This window comes from Xiphias gladius, chromosome 8 (assembly GCF_016859285.1).
Source record: "Xiphias gladius isolate SHS-SW01 ecotype Sanya breed wild chromosome 8, ASM1685928v1, whole genome shotgun sequence".
NCBI lineage: Eukaryota > Metazoa > Chordata > Actinopteri > Istiophoriformes > Xiphiidae > Xiphias > Xiphias gladius.
Window position 1 is genome coordinate 23108233 of NC_053407.1, and position 20866 is coordinate 23129098.

The following is a 20866-nucleotide window of genomic DNA, read 5'->3' on the forward strand; positions in this document are numbered from 1 at the left end:
TTTTAAAGTTAGGAAAAACGTATATTTTCAAGCTGTATAGTAGTGTACAGGCAGTATATATTCTGTGCCTCTTGTATATGCTGCTTACACTAGGCGAAATATTCAGACCCAAGGCACTGCCGTATATTCCAGATGTCTTGGGCATCATTCTACACACATTTCACAGAATTCATCCTGACATATTTGGCATCTCGGGAAACTTGTGCATTATCAGAAGAATGAAAGATAAAGTTGTGTGCGTTTAAACAATGCTTGGCCACACAACATTTGCAGTAAGTCTCCAGTAGGGTTCATGAAGCGAACCCATGTCAAAGCTCCGTGTATGATGTCATCTGTGTCTGACATGTGCAATTTTCTGTTCTTGTTTCCATACTGGCTGCTTTTATTAACCTTTGTGCCGCAGCCTCAGCGTCTAAGATAAAAGTATCCTGCCCGGGTAATAAAGTTGAGAGCATCTGTGTTATTTCATCTCCAAATAATTTTGGCTTGAGTACTCATACCTAATGCAACCAGATTGGAAAAGCCATCTCTGTTCTACGTTATTCTGAGCAACGGAATTTCACTACACAGGCTATTCACATTATTAATTTACTTTACTTTGCAGGACAAACTGTCAGTTAGGCTCATGATGACTTTTACCCAGTGGTGTCACTCAGATGTTTACACTCAGCAGGTCTCTATTAGTTTTCCACAATTACTCTCTGACCTATGCTCTTCCCTACAGCTCTTTGGCCACAGTTAATGTCCTGACCAGGATGTGGTACCTCCTTGTTTACTCCTTGTTTGTTTGTTGTTTGCTAGGTGACAAGTAGAGTAGCACAAACAAGTATGTGTTCATAATGTAAGTGCATTTGTTTGTCTATTTTTATGCATCTGGGTTTGTTGTAGTGTACCAGATAACAAACAGACAGTCCCAGGGGAGGACAGGAAGGTGGTTCAGGAAGGGAGTTCCTGTGTGAACAGGAGATCTGTGTCCTCCCCACCGTTGTCACCAGACAAATATACTGTAAATAATTATTAGATTATAATTAGATAATAAAACAAAATATTATTATTTTTTTTAGCCTGACAGATGTGAGGTTTTTCAGCTTTTCTCTGTTTTGTAACATTGTAAATTGAAAAACTGTGGGTTTTGATGTGACGGTTGGATAAAACGAGCTAGATGTTCTGTACAGTTCTGAGTAATTGTGAGGCGCAGTTGCACTAGTTTTGGACAATTTATAGATTAAATACTAAATAATTTAATTAAAAATCATCATAAAATCATTTTATTAATCACAATTTGTAAGATTTTTAAGATCATTAGTCTCAGTCCTATAGCTAATGTATTTTTCTGTAAGGTTTTGAGAGACATAGTATTATCAGCCAGTCCGAGAAAGACCTTTCTATTTTTATTGAATGAAAAACTTGTATACCAGTTTTCTACATACTGTATTTGTGTGCTGTATTAAATCCTCTGCATTTTTTATGTCAGGTGATAAAAATCTGAAGGTTATAAAAGTCTGCACTTCAGTTTGTTCAGAAATGGTAAGGTGGAAATGGAAAGGAAATGGAAAGAAAGGTAACTTCCACAAAAGCTGAATTTTCATCTAAAAATATTGCTTACATCTTAAATTGACTAAAGTGAAAAACTTAACTAAGATAAAGCAATTATACTTAAAAGCACCAGACACTTGGGCACGTGTCTCTCTCCCTGAGTGGACTCAGTCAGAGGGACCTTATCTGGGTTCAGGCAAACCCCTGCTGCAGAAGTTTCAGGCCTGTTTGTGACTGTCCCATGTGTTGTCTGTGGTCAGAGGGAGGGTCGGGGACAGCTGGAGCATCACCTGTCACTGGATCACATGCGTTTATATGACACAGTAGTGGTGACACCCAACCCGCGCATTTACACACTACACAGGGTGGACAAATTGACAAAACACGCTTCCCAATACAATAGCCCTACAGTAAATGTCAATTTAGGGAAACTCATGTAAAACTAAATTAATTGGTTCACCTAATTGTTATTAACTATAAAAAGGAACGTGTTTCTTTTATTTTGTCCACCTCCCTGTATTTTGTCTCATCCTGACTAAAAAATAAAAAAACATTAACTAAAAACTCAAAATCCACTACAAATACAGGGAAATGTACTCTTGCAACACTCAAGCTCGCAACCACCAGTGACACAGTCATACACATGCACTTGTACATTCTCCCCCTATCCTTGCTGCATCTCTCACCCACATCCATGGCCAGAAAGCAGACACATACACTTAGTAAGTGGCAATAAATTAGTGTTGTGTGTTTGCAACATGCCTGTCTAATTATGTTTTTCTTGACGCTCGGTGAGTCCCCTGGGCCACTGCTTTCAGAAACACAGCTGGAGGAATTCCTGATCCATTTTAAACCCCAACGAGAATGTTGATAAGTCTGTAGATTACTGCCTACCATGTTTATGATAGCCTATTATTCTCTAAGCTTCTTCCGGGCCCAGCGCGTGCTTCGTCTACTTAGCACAACTATTTAGGTCATGGTACAATCTCAGAGGAAAGCACCGGGGATGGTGAAATATCAGCGAACCTTAGCAAAAAAAAAGGTCAAAATGAAGTTATTCTAATCCATTATACTGTATATTTCAGAGCAATCCAACATTTACAAGTAATTGATGAATAAAGAAGTCAGACTTTTGAGCAGCCAGTGTACTTGCATATGACCTTACACGACATAAAGATTAGTCCGGGCTGTCTTTAACTGTAGATGTACGCAATTCTAAAAATGTAAAATTTCTGAGTAATGAGATCTAGGAACTTGACTCACATAAAAACTTGACGACAGAGATGTTCGCGGGCAAAAAAAAAAAAAAAAAAGCAGAACAAATATATTTGTCTAATGTTTGTCAGACGCTCAGTTCTTTATAAATTATGATCACTGGCGTGCTGTGATGTGATTTTCATTCTTTTCTGTGACATGTTCTGATATTTCAGATTTATGCTTCCTATCGTGGTTCATATTTCAACAACAATAATAGCTGCTAAATGTCCTGCTCTGCCATAAAAATGCCTGGGCCATCAGGCACAGGCACTAAAAGATGGGGAGAAAGAGGGGCCATACCCTTAAGCCTATGAAAATGCCACTGATGTTAACTATCCGACTGTGTCCTGCCAGAAATACCGCAGTTGGGCTGGAGTTGTTCGCTATCAGTGTCTACTAGAGACGGGAGTCTGAATCTGTCTGTTCTGCCCGGTGCGTGAGATGTTATGGCTCTTTGATGTGCTTTGCTGTTTAGGCTTTGATTTACGAAGCGCCATCTTTATCATTTTCCCTGCTTTGTTGAAGCCATTGGAGCCATCAGAGGATATTAGTTTGTGTGAGTGTGCTGTCTAAGTATTTCTGTCCATGCTAACTAGATAAGTACAGAGTTAAAACCAAGGCCAAGGCTGTGAAGATGTAGAAAATCCCTTTGAAGTTACAAGGCTGTATGCACTAAGTTTCAGCACCTTCTTTCTTGTGGTTGTGAGTGTGTACTGTACACAACTGTGTCTGAGTGTGTATGTATGCAGATGTCCTCACAGTATGTGCATGTCACCAGACAGTCTGTTATCTGTTTACTTACATCACTCAGGTGGAGCCACTCATCTGTATTTACACCATGGTTAGACTGGCTGCGCCTCGTCAGAGATGTCTCTGTGTGACACACCTGTGTTTATGGTTGGGGAAGCATGTAAACAACAGCAGCCTGTATATATGTGTGTGTGTGTGTGAGAGAGTCTGTGCACCCACTTGGGGATCGTATAGCTCAACAGCTTTTGTAATGAGTGGCTTTAGCAGGTAGACAGCGACTGGCAGGCTAACATGTCATTATACCCTGCGCTGCTCTGTCATTGGGATGAGAACTATATTAAAGATAGATGGATATGAAACAAAAGCACGAACTCACTGACATTCTTTGTTTCATAATGCCAGCTCTACATTGTATTTATGTTCAGAGTGTTTATCCTGGAGGCCTTCAGCTGACCTAACCTGTTTGTCTTTTGTCATTGCGTTAAATCCAGGTCCATCAGATGGACCAGAAAATGGACTCAGTCCTGCGGATCCTGAGGGAACAGTTCCTGCCCAAGGCAGAGATGACGTCCAAGCCCTCCATCCGCAGGGTGACCATCCAGAAATGCATGGGGGCCAGCATGGACGAGGGCCCCTGATGTCACAGAGACGGTTGCCCTGGGTATGATGACGTCACCACCAAAGGACAATTAAAAGGGCAGGAGTACACATAGACAGCCTAGCCTACATGGGGGCCTGCAAAATAATAAGGGGACTCAATTTTCCGAACCAAATTCCTTCTACTCCTTTTGTGAGATTTCTCAGACTTTTATCCCTGAGAAGCGAACAACATTTAACCGTCCACTTGGCACTGCTCTGGGGCAAAAGAACTACTGAGAGTGTGATTCATTGGTAGAAAGCAAGCTGACTAATCTCTTTCTTTTGATGATTGTCAGGACTGTTTGGCTCTTTTTTTGTTGTTGTCCACATGTAGCTTTCTCTTCTACACTAGCAATGTGAGCCCACAGTCTTCCCCTGCAGCACACAGTCATTCAAGCAGCGACATGCTGCATGAATTTATTTCACTACATTAACCTCATAATCACACTACTCAGATGATGTTAATTTATGTGTGGCCTGTCACTGAGCTGCATTCCTCTACTCCAAATATTATTCCAAAGCTAACTAACCCAGTAATGAAGTCGTAATGCAATCAAAGCACTGACGTTCCCCAAAGACACAGAGAAAAACTGAGAGTCCAGCCATGGCAGAGGCATTCCTCAAATCCTTCTGATTATCTTGGCACCATCCACACCCAGTACACAACAGGGTTATTTCCATAGCCACATATCCATCTAGCCTAACTGTACTTAGACTGCAGCGGGTGTTTGTTAGTAGTGATCAAATAACACGAGGAGGGAAAGGCGGATTATCTGTTGACTTTGCCCTGCGTTAGGGACCGGAAGGCCGGAGTAAAAGAAATGGAACTAAAGAAATGTGACTGGGGTGAGGTGGGTGGCTAAAACGGTGCTAATTTACAACTATGCTAGAGCTAATAAAAATAGCCAATCTGCCGAGGCAAGGCCCGGTGCTGTGTTACAGGAATAGTCGTGGCACGGTCTCTGTTTGCCCGAGGTCTTCACTGCGAGATTTCATACGTATATCAATCTCAAACTCTTTTAGCAGCGCCAGTACTTACACCAGCACCAGAACCCCGCTTAATAGCCTCTATTACCCTCTTCAGGGGGCACACACTGCTGTGTGCAATTTGAAATAAATTTGCCCCATTAAAGCTCTGATTATTTTTTCTCTCCTGAGCTAATTAAGTGCTGAATTCCTTGGTAAGGGGAGATTACTCACTGTGAGCGTCTAATGAAAAGAAACACTGGAAAATGTGCAGAATTTAAACTGTGAGCTCTGAGGAGCAGGCTCACTAATTCTGTATGAAAGGCTGGGAAATATCAGGCTGCCACTGAGAGGCCACGTTTGAAATAAAAAGACAATGCTCTCACTTTCTTCCCATACTCATTGTATTTATCTGACAGGACATGGAGGCATGTAGGAAGTAGAAAATAGAAAATAACTCATCTCTGTAGCTACAGTATGAAAGGCCTCCCGTAATTATAGCATGCACATTACTAAAAAGATGGATGCACACACAAAAGAGGGGTGAACAAGGGAAGTGAAAAGAGGAGAGGCTTTCTCTCTGCACTAACATATATTTTCATATTTTTTGCAGTGGTTAAAAATGACCTATTATTTGTCCTCTATGAAATAAAGTGGTTGTATTTTAAGGCACTAATTTTATGACAGACCTTGATACATATCTACCTGTCTGTTCTCATGTACAGTTTTATAAGAGATGTAAGTCGAGACATTGCCTTATTGTACTGCATTTATTATCACGTGGAAAGATCAACTTGGAACATGTCTGCTTGTTGGAATGATGAGAAACACAGAGACTGAGGCTCCTGTTGTACAGATGGATGGAAATGATTGTAAATGATATTCACGCACACCCTCTGCACTGTAGCTCTGCTGTAAATAATAAAACTCCACTTCATTACGCTCTGGCCTGCTCTCTTGGCTTGGGAAGAATTTGATTACCGGCTCATCTATTCCATAATTTGCTTTCGTTGGAGGGTGAAACCTGTCTTATAGTTTTCCTGAGCTGTTTGTTCAAATCTTGAGCCGAGCTGGGTCAAGGTAAGCCATGGGCCGGAGTTTCCATCCAAATAAAATCTCCTCAGCTCCTCATTTCACTAAATTCCTTTCACACTGCAATCACCACGAAGGGAGAAGAGAAAGAAAAAATAACACGTTCACCGCGCCTGCTTTGAACTTCAATATTCCATAACCCATTGAGCGAGGCATGCAGAGGAAAAAGAGAATATGTCTCATATTACCACTCAATTATATTCGCCTTCAAAGGCCAAAAAATACTGGGGATGTCCCAAGATCAGCACGGTCCAACGCTGAGAGAGAGAGAGAGAGAGAGAAAGAGGGGAGGAAGAACAGAGGGTTGTCCCGGGAGAGGGGTGGACAAGCAGGGGAGAAAGAGAGAGAGAAGGAGGAGAGGCAGGAGGAGGACAGCAGGAACATGAGGAAGAGAGCAAAGAGGAGAGCAAAGCCATTTTCAATTAGCCGGAGAGACTACATGGGCTGGATGGCTGCAGAGCTCCACTGCCTTTTGTCTTCCTCTGGTTTCTATCACTGCTGGGGGATTTTGGCAGGGAGAGGGTGAAGCAGAGAGAGAAAGAAAGAGAGACCCCATGGCTACCTCCGTCTGCAGAGGCCACTCTGTGTCGCCCCGTGCTCCTCTTTCATCTCAAGGCTAGACAGAGAGAAGAGAGAGACTCCCACTTCAAAAGACAGTTTGATCTCAGAAGTACACAGGAGCACAACCTAAAAGAGGATCTGAGAAAGCAGTTAAAAGGAGAATATAAGGGACGCACTGTCACAGACACTGGACAGTGAAATCTGGCAGTCCCAGAGTATGTGCGGGGGAGGAACTCATGCTAGGTCATGAAAGGGTACACTCTCTGAGGTTTGCTGATCGTCCATGTCGTCTTTGATCCTGCCACCTCAGCCACGCTCAGCATAGAACAGAATTTTGTTATGCTGCCGAAAATAAGCTGGTTTTGGATAGAAGTCGCAAATCACACAATTCGTGGTTAATTGTGAAACTTATACACCTTGCACATAAAATGATTAAAATAATCAGCTGACTAATTGCTAATATAACATTAAAAAATGACATGACCTTTAAGTACTGCTTGTATTTTAGCAACATGTGCATTGTTGGTGTGAAATATAAATCCTCACTCATGTCATTGCCCCAGTTTGCTTCCCCGACTCCTGACTCTCACTATCCTCATTAGTGACTTTAACAATCTGCCCTTTTCGCACTGGACAGGTAGTGTCCAACCGGCCTGTGTAAGCCTGTAGACCCATAGTTTTATGTGATCAGGCATTGGTTGGATTTATTGTTGTTTTGGTTTGTAAAGCAAAGACCTGCACACTCTGAGGTGTTGATTGTCAAAGACAATGATTGGAACAGCAGCCCTTTCATATTACAGGCAGTTATTTTATTTAATTAAAAAAAAAAAAAACACTTAAAGCGGCTCCAATCGATAATTTTAAAATAACAAGGGATCAAATGTCCACATTTAATACGAAAGGAGTCACTCTGCAGTCCCCCTCAGTTCTGCAGAGCATTTCAGAGTCTCTTTATTTTGGGTTTACGGCCCTCAACTTTTCTGTTTTGGGTCACTCTCGCTGCTCTCATGGGTATCGTTTTCAGAAGCAGCAGGAAGCTCTGGCTGAAAGCTCTCATGAAAGCTCTGCGCGCAAGAAGCTCCGATAAAGCCACCGTACACTGACCGGCCAGCAGCAAACAGCGGAGAGACAAAGTTAGCGAGGAGCTGGTGGACATAGTGGAGCATTGAGCAGCGAAAGGGACAGAGACGGTATTTCCCTCAGGAGTCAGTGGAGAAAAGACAAAGCTATACGTAGAGTGAATGTCAGACTTGTTAGTTGGACAAACACAACTCACGATGAATGCTCAGAAGAATGAACGCTCAGTGTCTCTCTATGTAATTAAGCCGCCGTTTGCTAACACGTTCCCCTCATCAATTTTATAAGGTGACAATACGTCGATGTTGAGGTTATAGCTTGTTGCGATGCCCCTCGGTGGCCAAAAATTCAAAGGCAGGTTTAAAGCCCTTATGTGAAGATTCTTTTATCAATTACATCTTTCATATTACTCTGACGGTATAAGTTGTGCTGTTTTTTTTGTTTTTGTTTCAGTAGCTACGTATGTGCTGCTTTTCAATCCATGCGTCTTGGGTGGATCAGATGGCTAAACTATCTCAAAAAAAAGCTAAGTTTAAATTGCATCCAACAATCATTCAAGATAGATTGAAATCTGATTGCGCAAACCACAGGATGGTCTCCTCTGTCCTTGTGATAACGGAAGCTAAAGTTACAGTAAAATCACACTGAAATTAGCCATTGTTCTCGGTCTCAATAAAGCAACAGGGGAAAATTTCCTACATATTTGATCAAATACGAGGCGCACACTGAGCTGCTGTAACATTTTCAGCCACTGAACGATCAGTTTGGGGGGAAAGAGCATTGATCTGAATGGGTGAGGCAATATCATGAATTAGAGCCTGTGAACAGGATAAAACTTTGGTCTTGCTCGTAGGTTAGAAATACAATGAGTTCATGTTTTTATGTTAGGTTAAGGGTAGTTTTTAGCTAATACTAGCTTAACCGTTATTGTTGTAATTAAACTGCTAAAGGTCATAAGTTATTCCTCTTCTGGAGCAGGGCCAAACAGGCTCAGCAGGGAGGCTGTGGCTGGTGAACGGGTGGTAGCTGTCAGGCTGTGCGACCGTGCCTGTTCACCCTGGGGGTGCTTGGGGGGCCACCTGTCTAGAGAGGTCCAGGCATGTTGAGGCCCAGCAGTGCTATATGAAAGCAGATATGAGTCAACAGGTGTGTGTGCATGTGTGTGTATTTGTACTGAATCAACCAAGATTGTGACAAACAATGTCAGCAGCAGCTGATGCCAGGCACCATGTCAGGAGTTGTCCCTAAATAGCTGAGGACAGCAGTTGCCTGGAGGACAGTTGTTGTACCTCCTCGCCCTCCCCCGCCTCTCTTTACCATAGAATATTTCACATTCCCATTTTTGGTATTCAAGCAGAAAACAGGCCGTTTCAGTTTATTCTGATTGGCCTACTCTGGCTCAAAACCATCATAAAACACCCAATAAACACACACCTGTGATCCCATTAGAGTCAAGTATTAATGTGCTACCAAAGGGGAAAAAAATCCCAGCTCATACAGGAGTGGAAGGGAAAGGAATTACTTGGAAGAACAACATTCAGTTGGTGTTGTAGAATTATTCTTGGCTAATGAAAAAAGAATTTACATCATTTTTGTGATTATTGTGTGTAGGCAATTGCGTATGAAAGCAGCTTTACCAAGGTCAAGCTTTAGCAATCAGAGACGGGAGACAAGGCTTTTCATGTTGTGCCTAACGGCACCTTTTGGATTTCAAAATCACTGTTAACCCCTTATATTACTTAAGTATTGACTTGGTTTCCACGGTGTGCTTGTGAGAAATGCAGCAGCAGTAAAATTCCTTGTTTTAAATGGCCCCACAGTATTTTGGGCTCTGTTTGCAGGGCCCTCATCCCCAACTCAGAAAACTGTTTTTTGGGCAGCCTTTGACAACAGCAACAGATACAGTACGCCCTTTGACCCTTTCTCTGTTTGGTCCGAGCAGGGCGACATCACCCCTTGGGATAATAAATCAACCAGAGGCCAGGAGGTTAGATTGACCCCCCGTGACCTTTGGCCTTACGAGATTTCCCTCAGCCATATGTCTGTGGCTCACCATGCCCCACCCCTCCCAGTGACCAGAGGAAAGCTCAGCAGCCAAGAACAACAACACAAACAGGCCCCGTTCAGATCCAAAGATCCGTCTGAGCTGCTCAGTTTCACATCCTGGGTCCAGCCAGCCATAGAAACCCCACCCAGGGCTGGCTATGCTAAGTGTGACTGCTGCTAATGTGTTGTTACGGCTGCTGCAGATTTGTGCAGAGGTCCAGGCACACTTTGGAATGGGGGGGGGTTGAGGTGTGGTAGAGAGGGCATAGAAAGGCTGGCTGGGGGCTGCCTATATAGGTCATATTATTGGGGACTTTTCCCCCAGACAGGGAGAGAATTCCTGGCTTGAAACTGGAAGGACTTCAGTGGTGTTCTGGGGTTTGGCCAGCCGAGGCAGAATGTTAGGCATGGTGGACAGCTGCATGGAGCTACTGTAAGAGAGAAAGGGGGGCTGTTATTGTAAAACAACACAGAAGTGATATACTGTAAAAGCTTGAACGTCAGTCTGGTGTTATGTTTAGATCCTTTAAAGTATATTTAATCAGAAACGGGAAGTGAAAATAGAACATTAAGACAAGGCCTAAGGATTACTTGAAAATCTTGTCATGTGGATCTGTGCAATATGGTTTCGCTATTACCCCTTTCTTATTACATGCAACACTATTTCTCAGAAGTGATTGGTTTCAAGGATGAGGAAATACAGTAGACGAAGATTTCTATCCACCCATCAACCACAATCAAAATCCCGGTCAACTTCTATTTAGTCTGTTATTTATAGTAGCATTTTTTTAATTGACTGAACCAGGGAAACTTTAGATTTTATATCTGCCTCCTCTCAGTTAAATCCGCACAGCGCAGCGGCTCAAAATCCCCTAAACAGCAACACTGTAATCTGCAGTGAGTGAAAATTGAAAACAGGCTGAAAAATTGAATATTGGATAGCCAATGGACCACATCTACGGTCGTCCAAAAGCAGAGGTAGGTTTCATATGTTGAAGAGTCTGCTTTTCTCATCAAGCCCCGTGTTGGAGAACATGTTCACTCATTCTTATGGCAGGAATCTTTTCAACACCAGAACGGAGGACCGTGCGGCGCGGAGGCCCCACGAGCCTCCTGATGAGGGCAGCAGAAGCAGGACAAAAAAAAGAAAAAGAAAAAAAAAAATCGAAGGAAGTCTGGGTATATTCATATGAAATGAAATGTGGGCCGCGTTATTGCTCGTGAAAAGTGGAAAGTTGATGCGTTTCTAGTACCAAAACAACACTGAAGACGGTTTTCCATTCCTTTTAACCGACAGTGTTCTCCTGTCATTGAGCTGGACATCACGGCGGGCCAGCTCGGTGGATGGGCTTTAATTTGATGTATGCCGTGGTCAGTGTTGTAAGATGTATTTTGACTGACTGGAATTATTGCCACATGCTACTTATGCAAATCCTACAAAAAGTTGCGTCATATTGAAAAATTTAGCATCATGTCAAATTCACGTCGCATCCTGACACACCCATGCTGTCATCACCATCTGTGTGGAAAAGCTCCTCTGGTAGTTTACACACAGTTACTTTACATTACGCACGAAGTATGTTACACAACTAACTTAACAAATCATTTCAGAGAAAATCGGAATTTGGTCACACAGCGTTATTCAAAATTAATGTGGGGATACGCACATATAAGTCTGCAGAGGACAATGCCCCAACACACTCACACACGCAGTTTGATTTTCATGGAAGCACTGTCCCCACCACAGTGAACTGCTACATACCACTACAACTGCACACACACACACACACACACACAAAATTTTATCCACCCTTGCTGTTCCTGTTTTATATGGGATTCTGACCCTAAAAGGTCAAACTAGTCAAGTTATGTTAATGCAATGATTGTTCGAATAATCGTTTAGTCAGTCAGCAGGACATTTCCAGCAAATGTTATGACCAATTTGATTCATTAGCTAAATTGTCCTAGAGAAAAGATGGAAACATTTGCTGTTTCCAGCCTTCAGACGTCCTGCTGTTCTCAGTTTTATATCACTTTACCAGTTTTTCCAACTTCTCTTTGAACATGCAGCACAGATAAAGTTAAAATATCCTGTGACCTAACATTATGGTGATTGTGTTTGGATGTAAGAAGAGAGCAGAAACTGCCAGTTTGGCAGTTTCTGCAGTAGAGCTTTATAGAAAAATAATGTACAGTGGCTAAAGCTGGTTATTTATTTATTTCATTTAATGAAAGAGGACATCACAGCGAGACTGACAGTAAGAGAGTCCTCGCCAAGGGAAAAAAAAAGTCTATCTGGTCTGCACAGATGTTTTAGCTGGAAGCTCTGCCTCTATTTCTTGGCCAAATGCATCTAAATGAATCCTTGAGCATTCCTGATGGGATTACTGGGCCAGGTACCATCCACTGGTCAGAAGAGAGAGAGATAAAGAGAGAATGAGTCAGGGTGAGCATGCAGCACAGCCTGCTTGTTTTCACGTCTCGCGCTGCGTGCTTGAGCAGATTTGCCTTGATAAAAGATAAAGGCTCTTTGATAGTCTGCAGGTGCGCTGCTTTAATGAGCTTTACCACCACTACCCCCTTTCTTCCCTGCAAAAACGCACCACAGATGCACATCTGCACATCTGTCATTCGATGCGCTGCAGCATCTCCCTAACCTCTCCTCCCCCCCCTCCCTGCCTGTCACTCATCCCCAGGCGCTCTCTCTCTCACACACACACACACACACACCCCTCACAAGCCGCACATCACCCACCACAACGTTTGAGGAACTAAAGCGACGTCAGTGCACTCGCTATTGAATGAAATAGTTTTCCTGTATTGATACAGCTTTCCTGGCTCACTGAATCCAATTGAGCTGTCCAAAAAAACATCCAAACCCCACCCACTCGGGGCATTCCATGCAGGCTAAAACAAACGCTCAGAAAAATGGAAAAAAAAAAAAAAAAAAAAGTACAGTAATTCAGATGCAAGTTGGCCTGCTCACAGCCTGTTAGAGGCACGTTGCAGAAAGAAAGAAACAGAGAGAGACAGACAGAGAGAGAGGGATGTTAGGTGTTTGTTTGTGGGCACTTCTTTCCCCTCATTCAGAGCCTAAGGTGCCAGGGGAATAGCTTGATGACGTGGGTTGTGGCCAGGGCAGGAAACATGGGGAGGAACTTGTGGCTTTATATTAAGTGCTGGGGCGGTTCGCAGGAAAAGATAACCTGTTTCTGTTGATATAGCAAGGAAGTGTGAATTCTTGGCACATGTGAGATGTCGCAGAGAGGAACAGGCCATCGATGCCTTCCACGTCTGATTAACTGGCTTACTGGAATTTCCTTGAGTTCACTGTGGTTTTGTTTGGGTGGCTGTGATGGAGTGTTGGAGTGTTACTGGAATGCTTTCAGGGACATTCCTGCTGTAACAGAAAAGGTGTTTGCAAGGAGCTATACTGTTGCATTGGAGTGACCGCATAGTCTAGTCTTATCAGTGACATCTTGAATAACTGACCCTGTTATCTGTGGTCATTTTTTTTTTTTTTTTTTTTTTTATGCTTACAAATAAACAGTTTAGTTTAAGCAGACATACTTTAGATTATGAGACAACTGTGTAAAAGAATTGTTCAGCCATTAGTCAGTGCTGATGAGCCACTTCAAAAGAAATAACATGGAGGGATTCTGTATTATCTGTCAAGGGGTTAAGGGAAAGTCAAAGGCAAGAAATAAGGCAAAATGTGTTAAAGACAAACTTTGCATTTCTAGAATTCAGCTCGATATATAATTCATAAAGAAATTTCTCAGACGTATACAAACGGCAGAGCATTTTGCAGCCACTGTGTGTAATTATTACATCAGTGGGGTGAGACTGTACCTCCCATTGCCTGAAGAAATAAAGAAATGCCTGTGTTGAACTTGAGTAATAACAGGGTTTCTTTTTTTTTTTTTTTTTTTTACACCAGTCGCTTCACTGTGCATGTGCTCACTGTATAGTGTAGAAAATCTAGTTTATTTAAAATACTGTACCTGTGGCATTGGATCAGCCTTTGCAGCCATGCAATGCTCCGGCTTAGTCACACACACACACACACACACACACACACACACACAGCCCATCAGCATCAGCATTCGTGGCTGGAATTATTACACTTCCCTGAGCTTTGCTTTATTGTCATATATTTAGTATAAACATTGTGAATCATTTCTTGCCCATCCTTTGTGCAACCTACTTGTTCTCACTTACCTCAACTACAATATAAAATAAATGTAGTTTTTATTTTCTCAGAAAGTCTTAAATAATTTTAATCATAAAAAACAATCAGTTTAATTGTCATACTTGCATGACAAAAATACTACATTTAAAGGCAAAGTCGCAAGTACCTTTTTTAGGATTATAAAAATTACTTTGCATAGAGGAGTGATAGCTTCTTATTCAAAGTAGATAACACTGTTGCACACTGGGTATTGCAGCCTTGGTGAAACACACACTTCCTCCTCTTCTGCTCCATCCAATCAATCAGTCAACCACACAGACACCCAGCCGGCCGTTCAGCCAAATAGTCAGCCAGCGAGCCACCTAGTCAAGCACTCAGTCAGACACCCAGTCAGTCAGTCAGTCAGTCAATCTGTCTGCTATTTGGGCAGGGTGGAGGCTCGTAGACGGGCCCTTTGTCTGAGCAGAGAAGCCCCAGACACAACAGTGGCCAGCCCCGGCCCCTCACAATGGCCCTCCAAACAAAGGCCCACACACTGGGACAATGGGCCGGGCTCAGAGTGGGGGTGGACGGCTGAGCTGAGGTTACCCACCTGCACACTTCAGAACCGGACCCCCCCCCCTCTTCCTCCCTTTACGCTCACACACACACACACACACACAGCCCCAACCTCTCCAGCTTTAAAGTACTTGCTGCAGGTGTCTTCATGTGTCAGTGGCACGAGGGGGAGGCGGGGAGATGCCGTGTAGTGAAAGTATTCATTTGGGTATTTTATAGCAGAGGATGTGCCATGACAGAGACAGAGACACGTGTAGTAAAGGTACCGCAGGTCAAAGATTAGCCAGCCATGGATTAGGGCTCTGCTGTCGGCTCACGTCATACACATGACAAGATATTTTTATGTAAAAATAAAAAAACAATATGGCAAGTTCAATTAGAGCAAAAATAGCTTTGTTCTGAGGGAGTAAAGTGACCACTAGGTTGTAACTTTTAACTTTTTTCTTCAGTTTAATACGATTTTAACAAACAGGATCTCGTCATTACATAGAAGAACAAAACCAGCAATTATATAAATGAATTTAAAATATAATAGATTCACTGCAATATATTTTTACAAATGTTGAGTTCCCAATCATAGACTTAAATAGGAGGTACAAGAATACACTTCCTATGATGAATGCAATTCCACCACTAAACATAGAACATTTTACAAAAATGTATTTTTTTCCCTTCATTTGCTAAAAATAAATGTAGAAACCCTGTAAGTGGCAGGAAAAAAATTTAGGATGAAAATAGAATTGAAAACACACAACGTAAGACACATAATAGCAAACACACTCACTTGCTCACATACACTCATACTCCCACACACACACACACACACACAGACATACAGACAGATGCTACTGTGGCCGGTAAAATAGTAAAATTAATTTAAATTGCAGTATTTTACCTTGCAGTTGAGGATCGTATTCTGAGCTCATAGCACTTACATTTTTTTTTTTTTTTCCATGAAAGCCATTCCCATGATAAGTTACTGAATGTCACTGGCTGCAACAAGTGGTCTGCTTTCCCCATTCTCCTTTTCATTGGAGGACCAGAGTGTCAATCATCAGCCCGCTCAAAACGCTTGTGGATTCATATTGGGAGTGTCACTGCATTGTACCAGGATACTTGCAAGCACAGAAATCCTCTCTGCTCTTCCTGAAGTGCGTTTTGGACATTAATAGTGATAGAGAAATTTTGATGCTATGTTTTTTCTGCAGTTATTTTCTTTGGGATAGCTCGGCAACTGTTTTAATTGATAAAACCAAAAACTCTGTGTTTACACCTAGTGTAAAAAGCAACCACAAGTCAGACAGATTTAATTTTCTCTTTTAATTGATTGCAACACATTTTATAACCACACATTACAAAATGCACATCAAATATTTTTTTTATCAGGCTCAGTTTGCAACCTTATTGATAAGAAAAAAAAAAAAACTACCAAAAATATGCTTTTACAAAATAAGACAATTATAATAAAGTAAATGCCACTTTGGATAACCGTAATCAAAAACCCATTTTTATTCTACATAAAAAAAGCTTGACATAAATAAGTTAGTATAATTTCTCAGTGTTTTTACAAAATTATGTACATAGGTACATTGCAAAGATTTACACAAATACACAGGCATGGTGACTGCACTTCTGAGACAAGCTGTTTTCTCTCTCCATCCAGGTGTACACTGGTCTCTTTGAATATGACCCACACTTTAGGCGAATAAAGGGAAGCTTTTAGATGCTCACATTTGCATCGTCAGCAGGCTAACAACATTGGTGAAGAAAAAAAAAAATGAAAAAAAAAATACAAACATCAATGGAAATTTAGGTCTAGGTTATCACAAAGTAATACAATGTGAAGTCAACTAAGAAGCACAGGCAGTGTTGGCAACCATACTGAAGCAACCATGTATTTGGTATTGTAGGACATTCAACCCTTATTAAAAAAAAAAACAATAGAAAACCTCCTCTCTGAAGAGCATTAAGGCTGATGAAACAATAGGAATACAGTCAGGGAAAGGATGACTCTACAACACAACCTGTGCAGTTTGTACGGTCTTTGTCCTTCAATATCTGAGTACCTCACAACTCCAGAGGAAATCAAACACACCATGACAATGTGGCTGAGGTGTGCAGGAGTACTTGAGAGAAAGGAAGAGAAAAAAAAGAAAAGAAAAAAAACCCCCATCATATTCCAGATTTCTATTGATGCTAAAAGCACCTATCACAAAAATAAATAGGACTTTCTTCAAATCACTCTAACAGAAATATTACTCTCTTTTTCTGTGTTGATTTCCTGGGGAAAATAGATCTGTATAGAGGGAACCTCCACTTGGTGACACTGAAATGACCATAGGAAGGAAAAAAAAAAAAAACCAAAAAAAACAGATGAGCTACATTTGTACCATTCTTCACTGCTGAGTTAGGAAGATGACGGAGTGAAGATACACTGTTAAGAAACTGTCAGAAGCCATGATTTTGTTTTACATGTAGCAATTAGGGACCGTGTCAAAGTCACACTGCCTTTCAGAAAATAAAATAAGAAAAAAAAAAAAACCACCAAAAAAAAAAAACAAACAGCATTTTGGAAACATGTATCAAACTACACTGCAATTCTTCAAGTCAAATCAAAATTCACACCTTTTTACATAAAGGATTTGTTTTCAAATCATAATGTTATCTTATGTGCTACATACGGAGAGAAATATAATATAATATATATATATATATAGATATATATATATATTTATTTACACACAGGTAGTAAAAAAGGAGCAAAAAAGGAAATCAAACCTAATTGCACACTGCTACATTGACTGCTTTTAGAGGCAGTAACTTTTAATTGAGTGCCACAACTTTAGTGTTTCTATTCAGTGCTTCAACAGCGTCCTCCCCCGTCTTCAGGAGAGTTGATATGTTTCTGATGCTGTGTAGTTCCTCTTCCAATAATCGGCCAACACTGAGTTTTCCCCCACATAAAAAAAGGGGACTTACATCTTCGGCTCTGCGGGACAAATAAGATGACAAGGAAGAAAAGAAAAGAAAAAAAAAAACAGGTATTAGGTTAAGACTACATTTTTGACACTGAGCATCATGCAACATGCAGGAAACGTTTACAAACAAACTGAGCATGGGCGGTAATTTGTGCAGAGTTTCACTTGACATGTGGAAAAATAATTATTGCTCTATGTCCTTTAGTACGTTGGACAAAAGGAGGATTAACTCGAAAGCATCAAGACTTTACCTCCAAAAAAAAAAAAAAAAATACAGTGGCAAACACACGAATACACTGCAAACCGTCCAGCAGGTGTTGTCTTTCTCCAGTGATAGTTTTATTATATAACAGTACTGATGCAACACTTGTTTGTTCGTTCATTCAAATGACTCTAAGAAATTATAAAATAGCGGAAGGTGTGATTCTACATCAGCACTTTCCCAGTCTTAGATTTTATACTTATACCTTTTTTTTTTTAGGTGGTTGGTGCCATAAGGCAAAAACAACAACTACCAGGGATGTTTAAAAAATAAAAAAATAAAAAAAGGGGGGGGGGATATTTTCAGAGAACCATTAACTCCTTCCTCAAAAACATCTTTAGTACATATTTCAGTGAACTAAAAAATATTTACCGTCCCTTAAAAGACTTGACTGCTCTCCACAAACTTTATATATACACACACACACACACACACACACACACACACACACACACACACACACGTGTGTATATAAAATGTGTGTGTTCTACTAAAGGGCACGATTTGGTGTTTGTCTTCCACCGCGGCTCCTGACAGTTCACATGCTGCCACGACAATACAAATTTCATGCCTGTTCCCCTCCGCCGCGGCCAACGAGCGCGCTCGATTTCAGACCTGCACGGCAGAGACAGATGTGTGTGTGTGTGTTGTAACATTTGCGTGCGGCGTGTTGTGCAGCACTCACACACACACTCACACACACACACACACACAGAGAGAGAGAGAGACCAGCCCCTTCCCGTCCCTGCTCTGCTCCGAGCTGAGGGCAGTGGCTGCTGACGTGTTACTACTACACTGTTGTTCAGCACTTGTTGTTTACAGTTTAGTCGGAAACCCGGGCTCAGCCGTGGCAGGCAGCGGTTGTAGTAAAAGGTGTAAATGTGCAACCACGCTTTATTTTCGGCTTCCTCCCCGTTTTCACTCTAAACTCCCCCTCGCATCGATCGCAGCAGCGTCCAAACAAGCCTGAGTGCAAATAAATAAATAAATAAATAAATAAAGAGTAGAAAACAACTGGAGGCTTCGGTTCACTCTAGCAACCGCGTTTTGACTCCCACTACTACTATTTGTACTAGCATTCAGTGAATGGGACCAGCTGACAGGGGCTTTGAAGTGAAACACACAAAGAGCAAAGTATCTTGGTCGAGAAGGCTGCGGACTCGTTGAGAGTCCAAAAATGAAAATGACCATTTCGAGCTGAACTGCAAAACGGGGTCGCACCAAGGATTCCACCCGAGAGTAGGGAAATTACACTATTTGCTTTTTTCTTTTTTAAATCAAAAATCAGAAATGGACTACTCTGTCTGTTTGCAGCTGGACTCCGAGGCAAACAAGAGGAGGCTGGAAGAAATGGGGACGTGTAGTCTGCATTTTCTAAGACGAGGCTGGTAAACAACCAGCTGCAGTCACACCATGTGGAAGCCCGTATGGAGAGAATACATTGAATTTAAATTTAAATTAAATTTAAAAAAATAATAATATAATAAAAATCACTATTTTGAAAAGGTCGCATCAGTCAAAAGTAGTAGCTTACCGTTCGTCGTCCTCACGTTTGTCTCTTGGGACTGGTCTTTCTGGGTGTGTGTTCTGCAGAGTGGCTCAGACCTGGACAACTAACCTCATCTGAGCTGGTGTGTGACCTCTTGTTTTGGGCCGAGGGGTCTGCAAAAGCAAAGTTTACCGTCAGTGGGAAATCTGGCGCAAAAGAAACAGGTCGAGAGAAAAAAGAGGGGAAAAAAATTACGCTCCCAGTTTTTAACGTTCACGTTACATGCCTCCCCGCGCTTTAAGACGCCAAATTCTAATTCTCCTCCATCTTTCCCCTTTTTAACAGCTTATTACATTTGATTTTCGGGGCACCGGAGCCTGGCGAGCCAAATTAGCGCCCCTGCCGTCGACACGCGAAGCCCCGGCCCGGCTACCCGTTACACAGAAAAGCAGTCGGCGGAAACCGGAGCTACCCCGGTTCGAGGTCTAGTACCGTGACACGCGGGTCTCTTCCTCAGCCCGGCGCACTGCTCCGTGCACTCCATCTGCCCGTCGGGCCGCGCGCTGTCGTCGCTCGGGGCCACCACGACACAGCTGTGATTCCCGTTTAGATCCACATTGTTATTCCCGGCGGAGCAGACGCCCTTCTCCCTCCGCAGCGGCCGGGTGTAGAAATCCGGGACGTCCCTGCAATCCACTAATTCCCACTCGAGCCTGTCGTTGACCAGCGGCGTGTGATTGGCGAAGTCGAAGCCCCACTTGGCGGAGGCAGTCTCTTCCATCTCCCGCAAATGTCCCTTTAAATCCCTCTTTAACTCTTCGTGATCCACCGAGCCGAAGAGGCTCCTGCAGGCTGACGGTTTCGGGTGATCCGCCAGCCGCGGGTCCGTCCGCTCCAGCGTCGGGCTCCCGTTCGAAAGTCGCACATCTGACATCTTTTTTTTCTCCCCCCCCCCCTCGAAGAAAGACGCGATTTCTCAAACGGGCCGGGGAGCGTCCAGTTTTCACAAGAAACACGCGCCGCTCAAAAACAACGGGTATCTCCTCGTCGCGGAGCGGGATCCAAAACAAGCGTGAGACGGCTTAATGCCATGCATACGTCGAGCTGGAGGAGGTAACGGCCGCGGCGTCGTCGAGCCCAACGTCGTCTCCGCGGACCATCCAAACAAAGTGCACAGGGACTGAAGCCGCTCTGTCAATTTCGTCCCGTAGTGAGAGAAACTGCAGACAAACCTTCTCAGTACCCAATATGGCGATTGAGAGATATGCTTGGGATTGAGAGGGGAGCTTGACTTTGGGGAGGGGGGGGGGGTGGTGGTGGGGGTGGTGGGGGTGTACGGGGGGGGTGGGGAGGGGGGTGATTGACACACAGAGCTATTTAAATGTGGAGAAGGCCGCTCATTGGCCCGAGCGCTTAAGCCCGCCCACTTCTCTTAAGGTGGACCGGCGAATTGCGGCAGGCTG

At 42.7% G+C, this 20866-nt stretch overlaps 2 protein-coding genes across 4 annotated transcripts in view; one reads left to right on the top strand and one right to left on the bottom strand.

Annotated features, from left to right (window-relative positions):
* Positions 1–6042, top strand: part of kcnq1.2 (potassium voltage-gated channel, KQT-like subfamily, member 1.2) — a 170929-nt gene extending 164887 nt beyond the window's left edge. For all 3 annotated transcript variants that reach the window (XM_040132054.1, XM_040132056.1, XM_040132055.1), the window contains exon 18: positions 4035–6042. In XM_040132054.1, the coding sequence (XP_039987988.1) occupies positions 4035–4181 (147 nt within the window). In that variant the 3' untranslated portion in view covers positions 4182–6042. The remainder of the gene's footprint in view (positions 1–4034) is intronic.
* Positions 6043–16159: 10117 nt separating this feature from the next.
* On the bottom strand, positions 16160–20714 carry cdkn1bb (cyclin-dependent kinase inhibitor 1Bb). The gene is made up of 3 exons (XM_040131907.1): positions 19896–20714; positions 19449–19576; positions 16160–17663 (listed from the first exon to the last, which is right to left on the bottom strand). The coding sequence occupies exons 1-2, from the start codon at positions 20335–20337 to the stop codon at positions 19461–19463; spliced, it is 558 nt and encodes a 185-aa protein (XP_039987841.1). The 5' UTR covers positions 20338–20714; the 3' UTR covers positions 16160–17663; positions 19449–19460.
* Positions 20715–20866: the final 152 nt, after the last annotated feature.

Bases quoted from the DNA above. Each gene is read 5' to 3' on its own strand.
- cdkn1bb (XM_040131907.1), bottom strand. From the start codon at position 20,337: ATGTCAGATGTGCGACTTTCGAACGGGAGCCCGACGCTGGAGCGGACG. The intron at 19,577-19,895 runs GTACTAGACCTC...TTGCTTTTGCAG, and splicing joins GAAGAGACCCGCGTGTCACG to ACCCCTCGGCCCAAAACAAG.